The following is a 9,402-nucleotide window of genomic DNA, read 5'->3' on the forward strand; positions in this document are numbered from 1 at the left end:
TTAAATGATTGACATTTGTATCTGATCGTCAAACGAGTATTGAGAGATATTGCTCTGGAACAGCATTAATTAAAACAAAATCAGCCATTTTGAATACATGTATAATGAATATATAAAATTTTAACATAGTCAGTCAAATCATGCCAGAGATATGGCTCTAGAGGCCCATTCATTAAAACAAAATGGCCACTAGTCAGCCATTCTGAATCCGATCTAAAAAATAAAATAACGTGCATCAAGAACCTGTAATGTCTAATGCATGTACCAAGTTTGAAATCCATCCATAAATGCCAGAAATGCTTGATTTTGATGATTTTTAGAACAAAAATGGCTGCCATTCGGCCATCTTGAATCAGATTGTGAAACAAATTGATGTGCATATGTATAATATCATCTATGATGTATGTGTGAAGTTTGATTGTGATTGGTCCAGGCATTTCTAAGATACAGGTTCGAACGCATGCACACAAGCATGGAAGCACGGAGGTCAAAACATAAGTCCCCGTTTTCGGACTGCATCCAAACGGGGACTAACAAAATCAGCCATTTTGAATACAAGTATAATGAATATTTAAAATTTGAACATAATCAGTCACAGCAAGTCAGAGATATGTCACTAGAACCACATTCATTAAAACAAAATGGCCGCCAGTCGGCCATTTTGAATCTTATCTGAAAAAAAAATGATGTACATCAATGTCCTATAATGTCCAACTATTATACCATGTTTGAACAAAATCCATCTGTAAACAGCCGATAAATGCTTGATTTTGATGATTTTTTAGCACAAAAATGGCCACCATTCGACCATTTTTAATAGGATTGTCAAACCAATATATCTGTATATCTATGACATGATGTATAATGAATATTTAAAATTTGAACATAATCAGTCACAGCAAGTCAGAGATATGGCACTAGAACCACATTTATTAAAACAAAATGGCCGTCAGTCGGCCATTTTGAATCTTATCTGAAAACAAAATGATGTGCGTCAAGGTCCTATAATGTCCAACGTATATACCAAGTTTGATTTTGATGATTTTTAGATCAAAAATGGCCGCCATTCGGCCATCTTGAATCAGATCGTGAAACAAATTGATGTGCATATGTATAATATCATGTATGATGTATGTGTGAAGTTTGATTGTGATTGGTCCAGGCATTTCTAAGATACAGGTTCGGACGCACGCATGCACGCACGAACGGAAGCACAGATGTCAAAACATAAGTCGGGGACTAAAAAATGGTTTCCAATCTGATGCGTAAATTGTTGGTTATTTATAATGTATTAACTTTAAGTTTACTACCAACATTGGTCAAATAACCAGCAATATTCCACACATCTCACACTCCCACCAACTTTATGTAACACTAATGATAATGCCAGGCCAGGTTTGGTCTGCATGAGAATACTGTATTAACTTGTCATTTGATGACAAAGCAGCAATGTCATGTCATACTAACATAGAATATGGTTTCTGTGATGAAAGGCACAATATACAACACTATGAAATTGAAATTTGTAATCAAAATCGGGAGAAACAACATTCAAAAACAAAATTTAGTTGAAAACAATGAGATGAATAATCAGGACCTGACAACTAAGGGTAAGCAACTCACTTGCTTTTACAGACTATATTATATATACCTGTAGGCAACATACATTTAAAAAAACATAACACCAAGCCCTGATAATGGAAGCTAAAAATCAGTGAATGTCTAAAATTTCTTTTATAAGAAAACTAAAATTGTTATGTACATGTAATGACATACCACTGGTTGATTTTCTGCTACATCAGTGAAATAAGGAAGTCCAAGAAACTGAGGTGGCATATCTTGAACATCCTTAACATTAACATATAGTGTTGCAGTACTGTTAAGTGGTCCTGGGTCCGTACCAAAATCCTGTAGTTAAAAAAAAAATACCCACACAGTATTAGAGTTATTAGTGTATTTTTGCTATGTGTCCATATCTGTAAATGAATGGGTTTCTCCTGACACATACAGAGGTATGGCACTGGGTTCAAATGGAAACAGGTTTATTTGTACAGCACATATTCAAATTTTTACATTTGGGGGTCGCAAGAATCAGAATTTATCATGTATAACAGATACCGGGGTATGTATTGTTATTCAACAAACCTGCTCATAAGGTCACCTGCTGATGTCATTTTGTTCCCATACATTTTAGCTACCGGTATTCATGGAATCTTTCAGATGGTAATGTGTTAGTGCCTCCTAGTCAATGCAGGTAAAACCATAAGTAAAGTTTTTGCTCAATACCTCATGTACTTTAGGGAAGACTTATTTTGCATTATGTTTGTCAGAGAATGTATTTGTATTACTGACGTAATAATTACTCTATATACTGGTGTACATGTGCATGTACATGTACTTACCTCAGCAAACAGATCCAGTGTATACACTCTTAAAATTTCAAAATCAAGGCTTCCTGTGAGGTAAATATCAGCAACTGTTGTTTTTTCTGCCACAACTGATGAGTTAATATAAAACATACCTGCATAGTCCTACAGAATGTCAACAAAGAGAACGATGTAAGTACTTAAAGAAACTAAGAAATTTGTTTGTGATACTTCAATGACAAGAAAATCACGACAAGAAAATATTATTAAAGTTGCCAACACATAAACTGTATAAACCCTATTTAACAAGACATGACATGCCATAGTCCCCACACAGAAAACAATTTAAAACTGATATTGAACTGGGTTTGTGTGTGAATTTATCCATTATGAGCTGCACTAAAATTCTGCTTCGCAATGATAGGAAGAGCCGACATCGAAGGATCAAAAAGCGACGTCGCTATGAACGCTTGTTCAGAATTGATGTGGAACAATTTTAGGGGGAATGGGGTAAAAAATATAAATTGTCTCAGAAAAGCCAAATAAATAAACTTGATCAACATATAACACAATGTGCACTTGTGAACAATTATTACCTGTCTCTGTACCAACTTTGAACAAAACTGGATGACACATATCTGAGAAAAAGCTGGTAACGGCTAGAAAAAGCTTGATTTTTTTTTAGATTTTTGTGGACAAAAATAGGCGCCAAGCAGTAAAATGTTATTCAATCAAAAAAAACTTGATGTGCACTTGTCAACCCTTATTACCTGTCTCTGTACCAACTCTGAACTGAATTGGATGATACATGTGTGAGAAAAACCTGGTAACACATATATGCACACACGACTTAATTTATAAGCCCCCCTTTGGATCCCAGATTCGGCAGGGCTAATTAGTGTTCTCCTGAAACAGTGTTGTGTAAACCAAGTGAATAATGCAGGTGTTCATCAATCAAATCCCCTAAATTTTGAATAATTAAGTAGAACGCATTTAGAGGAACGTCAGTTTCCTGTATAATTTGATGGACTTGTTGATGCCCTGAGATTTTGAAAACTTGATCACAGCCAAATCTATATAAATGCCTGGCTGTTTGCTAACAACTTCTGATCTAAATACCATAGTTGTTACACAATATACTACTTCATATGTCAAACTCTATACAAATAAAATATATCCAATAACACAGCTTCAGGATAGATAATGCAAAGCTGCGATTAATCATTGCTGAAAATATTTTGTATGGATTTTTTTCACTGATTTTAATGTAATTTTAACATAAAATTAAGAAAGAAAAAAGTACAATTGCTGAATTTTATTTTCACTGAATTATTTCTTTAGCAAAAATAGCGAAGATTAATTCCAATCAAAAATAAAGTATTCTACAGTAGTTCAATATATGCACTTACACCTAAATTTGTTATTGTAATTGCACAGCCTCCACTGCTACCAACATCGTTATCAACTACAGTGACAGTAGTTATCACTGTCCCTTCAGCTGTGTCCTATACAATTAGAAAAAACAAACAATGTTATCATAACAGATAGTGTACATTCATGAAAATTGTAAGAACAGAAACCAGTTGCAATACTAGTTATATATTCGATATTATTGCAGACAGCTGAATGAAATATCAAAAAGAACAAAGGAATCTTGAAAAGCTCATAAAATGATTTGTTTTAGTTTCATTGCCTTTTATTCACAAATTTCACTATAAATCCAAAATGGGTGCCATATTTTTTGTTAATAATTTCTTTCTTTAAAATTCTTTTTACATTCACTAAACAAAGGAAACAATAATAATTGTCATTGGTACAATACAAGGTTTTTGGTCGACTCGGAGGATGTGGCTAATTTACAAATTAATTAGCATACAATATGCCATATTTTTTTCTTTATGTTTTTACATTTTTACAAACTACATCTAATTGCACTCATTTATTTACATAAATAAAGTTAAATACGGACATGAAATTGTTACTGTAATTATTATATTTTTCCAAAAACAGTACTACATCCACCATTTGCAGTACTACACGATACAAAAACAGAGGCCAAAGATCAACTAGAAAAATTATTTGTTAAAATAAAATGGTTGAATTGTATAAATATTTTGTAGTGGAAACTGCAACATACAAAATGTCATGGCTATTGTGGCAGCCATTTTTATTACCTCAATCAATACAGGTCTACCAACAATGCACTATTTCAGTTGTGTAATAATGCAATGGTCTGTGAATGAGGTAAGCTGGGATACCATTCATGCTAGAAGACAAGTGAACTTTGATGATATCAAGTTTCTGTCTCAGTTTTATGTCTAGTCTGCAACCATTTTCAATCTCATGGCTGTTTCAGTCATCCTCCAAGTTATATTTTTGATAATTCTCATGTTTTTTTAAAACGTTTTGCTTTTGATATTGGAATTAAAATTTGTTTCTTACCTCATCAACATCTGCTACATACGGAGCTCCAATAAACTCTGGTTCATGGTCATTCACATTTACAATATACACAGTGATGTCAGTCTCTACCTACAAACAAAACATTACATTATTATACTGTCAAAACCATTATGTAGTTGTTTTAAGGTGGCAGTGGTAAAAAAAAATTAAAAATAAATTTCAGACATTCTCTAAAAGTTACTAAGCATACTACTATAACAACCTACATATCACCTGTAAGTGTAGATGTAGGTGAATATGGTAGGAAATAGCATTCAATTTTGCTAATGTGATTGACAATTCAAACTATTAAAAAACACTTTTTTTAACACATTCAGTCCCTTGAATGACTTGTAAATTGTAAAGAATGCTTGCGACACTATAGATTAAATGACCACCTCTCAGATTTTGTTTTATCTGTCATTGTTTTTTAGCTGTAACCAAATGACTACAGTCATGCTACTAACAACGTTATTATTAAAAATACACATTTTGACAAAAAATATTATACTGAAATGCACCCAGTATATGGCAAGAGATATATAATATACTATTTTAACATAAATTTGGTAATATATTCCTTAGTTACTAGAATTTTTCAAACAAATAATAAACAAATAAATAAACTTAAATGATTACAAAACACTTTTGTACACAAATATAAATATGTTTTATATAATTTCTTTTTTTTTAATCTTAAATTCTCAAGAATTGATTCTGATTTATACATACTGGATCATTGTGTCCATCATCTAAGGTCCATGTAGCTGATACACTGGTAGAAGTCTGAAATAGACATATAATCAAATACAATCATTTTTTAAGTAATAGCATAAAATACAATCAGTCTGAAAAAGCCAAAAACCGCTAAATCAAACCTACCAGTTCATGAATGAGTTTACGAGTGAATATTTGAGAAGACGAAAAGCTTCAATTTATGATATTGTAAGGTATACAGATGAATAGGTGCTGCATCTCTATACAGTATTGCAGGAAATGTAGAGTTAGAAAGGGAATTCTTAGTATATTTACATGTATTACCTCATAATCAAATGCTTTAATCAGCTCTACTTTAGCTTGTGTACAATTCTGGTCACTAACATCAAAATACTCAGAACCATCCTGAACACCAAATGTTATACAGTTACCATCAGGATCTGATGCTATTAAAGTGTAAATTATTTCACCTAAAACAAAGAATAATATCATTGAAACTGTTATATAGAAGAAATGCATAATGTCTTTTATGGTACTGCATTTGTAGAAGTAAACAAGCAGCCAGTCAGCTGAGATAGCTCCGCTGTTAGCAATGCATATTTCAATTAAAGAACAGAAGATATCATTAGAAAAGGAACAATATGTATAGTATCAAAGCAATGGGACTTGCTGTTTTCAACAAGAAGTCGAAAATATCACTTTTCACCAAAAATGACAAAAATATTCATCAAAATTAGATAATTGAAGATATCACCACAAAATGAACAAATCTGAGAGAAGTCCACATGTAGTACCTATACTTTTAATATCAAAGCAATTGGCTCGGACTTGCGGTTTTCAATAAGAAGTAAAAACAAGCAGCCTATCGGCTGAGATAGCTCTGCTTTTAGCAATGCACATTTCAATTAAAGAACTGAAGATATCATTAGAAAATAAACAATTTGTATAGTATCAACGCAATCGGACTTGCTGTTTTCAACAAGAATTTAAAAATATCACTTTTCACCAAAAATATTCACAGAAATTGGAGAATTAAAGATATCATCACAAAATGAATAAATCTGAGAAAGGTCCACATGCAGTACCTATATATGTAATATAAAAGCAATTGGACTTGCGGTTTTCAACAAGAAGTCGAAAATATTACTTTTTACCAAAAATTACAAAAATATTCACCAAAAATAGAGAATTTGAGATTTTGACATGAAAACATTCTGACCAGCGGTTTTGAAGAAGAAGTTGAAATTGTAAAGTTGACGACGACGGACAATCAGTAATATGAACAGCTAAATATCACTTTTTACCAAAAATGACAAAAATATTAATCAAAATTAGAGAATTGAAGATATCATCATGAACTGAACAAATCTGAGAGAGGTCCACATGTAGTAGCTATAAGTATAATATCAAAGCAATTGGACTTGTGGTTTTTAACAAAGGTCGAAAATATCACTTTTTACCAAAAATGACAAAAATATTCATCAAAATTAGAGAATTGAAGATATCATCATGAACTGAACAAATCTGAGAGAGGTCCACATGTAGTAGCTGAAAGTATAATATCAAAGCAATTGGACTTGTTGTTTTTAACAAAGGTCGAAAATATCACTTTTTACCAAAAATGACAAAAATATTCACCAAAATTAGAGAATTGAAGATATCATCATGAAATGAACAAGTCTAAGAGAGGTCTGCCCAAGGTACATATACACCAAGTATCAAAGCATTCAGGCTTGTAGTTTTCAAGAAGAAGTCGAATAAGTAAAACATTGACGCGGACGACGGTCAACGGACAACAGACGACGGAGGACGACGGGCAATTACTCATATGATAAGCTCCGCTCGACAAAGTCGACAGCGGAGCTAAAAATAGATAACATATACATATGTACATGTACTATTTAAAATTTTATATATATATAAATTAACAATAAGTTTTATAAAATAACAATTACCATGAAGCTTATGGACTTGGACAAAATTGGACCTCTATATAAAGACCACCTGTGTATGGTGACCATTTTTAGGCAGACCCAAAACATAACAAGAAGCAACTTGTGTATAAACACTACCTGTCTAATTCAGTCATCTTTTCAGCAATATTTTTTTAGATTCACCTTTTTTTAGAGACCAAATTAATAATTAGGATCTTGTTTAGAAACTATATTTTATTTTCCTAAAGTCAAACTTATTTAATTTTTATCAACTCAAATAAATATATTCTTGTTGCAACAGTATCATCTCATTATTTTTAGGATAAATATATCAAATAAATGAGTTCGTGATCCACAAAATAAATCAAACCTTCATATAAAGACCACCTGTCTATAAAGAGTATTTTAATGAAATCCCTTAGGTGGTCATTATACATACCCCCGGTAGGTCTGAGTGTATAATAAACACCTACCTGTAGAGCAGAAAGGTAATATACAATTCAGTATCTATCTTCACATACTGTACATGTATAACACATCATCTGATGTCACTGTTGTATTCATATCAGCTTTACGTGAGGGTTTTCAGGAGGGGTCCTACTAATTAACGCCGGGTGTCGATCATAAAAGTGTCGATAGCTGTTTCAAATCGTGACTCAGTTTCAAATTTTAAGTATAAACGAACATTTTACAGTGCAAGGATTGCTGCCACGACCAGCAAGTTGCTTATTTCCTCCTGTTCGTCTCTGTGTATGTCCGGACACTCCCATGCATCTATTAGTAGGACAGTTCAGGGGGGCGATAAGTTAATAAAATCAAACTTACCAACTTTTATGTCTTCTCTAAACCTTTCTCTGTCCATATCATAATATTTAGTTGGGCTTGAGCCAGGTATCTCATCAAATGATGGCGGAGAATTGGCAGAAACTGCAAAAAGACATGATCAGATGTTTTACAGAACCTATTCTGTTAATATTCAGAGTACTACCAGTATACAAACGCTACAAATTGAAGATGTACACTAGATGGTTTCACATTGACAATTTTATACTTACACATTTATTTACATGTTGACAAATAAGTTATGTTTATAGAAGCATCACAGTTTTAGTATATTAGAACAGATAGCAAAAGGCATTTGAACCTCAGACCCATTGTAAAAATTATTGTACTAAACACAAAATATACTTGCCTAATAGTAGTTGCAGAACCACCACTAGCACCTTAAAGTGTAAATATCTTGAAAATGTCTTCATCTTGCACAGAAATGTAAAAATAATAATGCACAATATCTATAAAGAAAAAGAAAAGTATACTATCAAGGTCATATATTAAATTTACTGCCCCTGTATTCAAACACCAATGTAGTGTGCTAGTCAGTTAGCAATGTAGCTTTCAAAGAAGTGGCCAGTACTTTTACTGTTGTATCAATGAGGTTATGGGTGAACACGATAAACCAATAACATTAACTTATACCACACACATGACTTTGAAATATAAAATACATCCAATACCGTTTTTATAGAATGGCCAGCTCCGAGGGAAGGCTAAGAACAGGGAAATTAGTGTGTTTCTGTCTACTTGACAGGTGTTTACCCAGGGTGTTATCCATCTTGATTATAAAACCTCCCTTAGGAATGTGTTTAGAATATTCCAGTTTACAAATCAAAATAATGGTATCTCCCATGATGCATCCAACTCTGCTAACGGGAAAAACTTGCATAGTGGTATTTCAATTTCAACTAGATGCTGATGCTTTTCTGAAAACAACATTGTAATCTGACTAGTGAATTTGCACTCTAACACACTGCGTTGGTGTTAAATTGCATTTATTAGTAAATATTGCATTTAGTCAAAAGTTATATGTTGGTTTTTGATCAATACTGGTTTAGAATTTACGTTTGCACATGTTCTTGAAAAATTCCATTTTCCCTATAAAATTT

General features: G+C 32.5%; 1 protein-coding gene across 1 annotated transcript in view; it reads right to left on the minus strand.

Annotated features, from left to right (window-relative positions):
• The window catches only part of LOC100367508 (cadherin-23-like), a 57,481-nt gene extending 48,410 nt beyond the window's left edge, over positions 1-9,071 (minus strand). Inside the window, exons 1-8 of the mRNA XM_085493689.1 lie at positions 9,056-9,071; positions 8,285-8,386; positions 5,850-5,995; positions 5,541-5,594; positions 4,809-4,898; positions 3,776-3,871; positions 2,403-2,531; positions 1,777-1,908 (exon numbers count right to left, since the gene is read on the minus strand). Coding sequence (XP_085349815.1) covers positions 1,777-1,908; positions 2,403-2,531; positions 3,776-3,871; positions 4,809-4,898; positions 5,541-5,594; positions 5,850-5,995; positions 8,285-8,386; positions 9,056-9,071 — 765 coding nt within the window. The remainder of the gene's footprint in view (positions 1-1,776; positions 1,909-2,402; positions 2,532-3,775; positions 3,872-4,808; positions 4,899-5,540; positions 5,595-5,849; positions 5,996-8,284; positions 8,387-9,055) is intronic.
• Positions 9,072-9,402: the final 331 nt, after the last annotated feature.

Source organism: Saccoglossus kowalevskii, chromosome 19, assembly GCF_978046115.1.
Source record: "Saccoglossus kowalevskii chromosome 19, keSacKowa6.1, whole genome shotgun sequence".
Taxonomy (NCBI): Eukaryota; Metazoa; Hemichordata; class Enteropneusta; family Harrimaniidae; genus Saccoglossus; species Saccoglossus kowalevskii.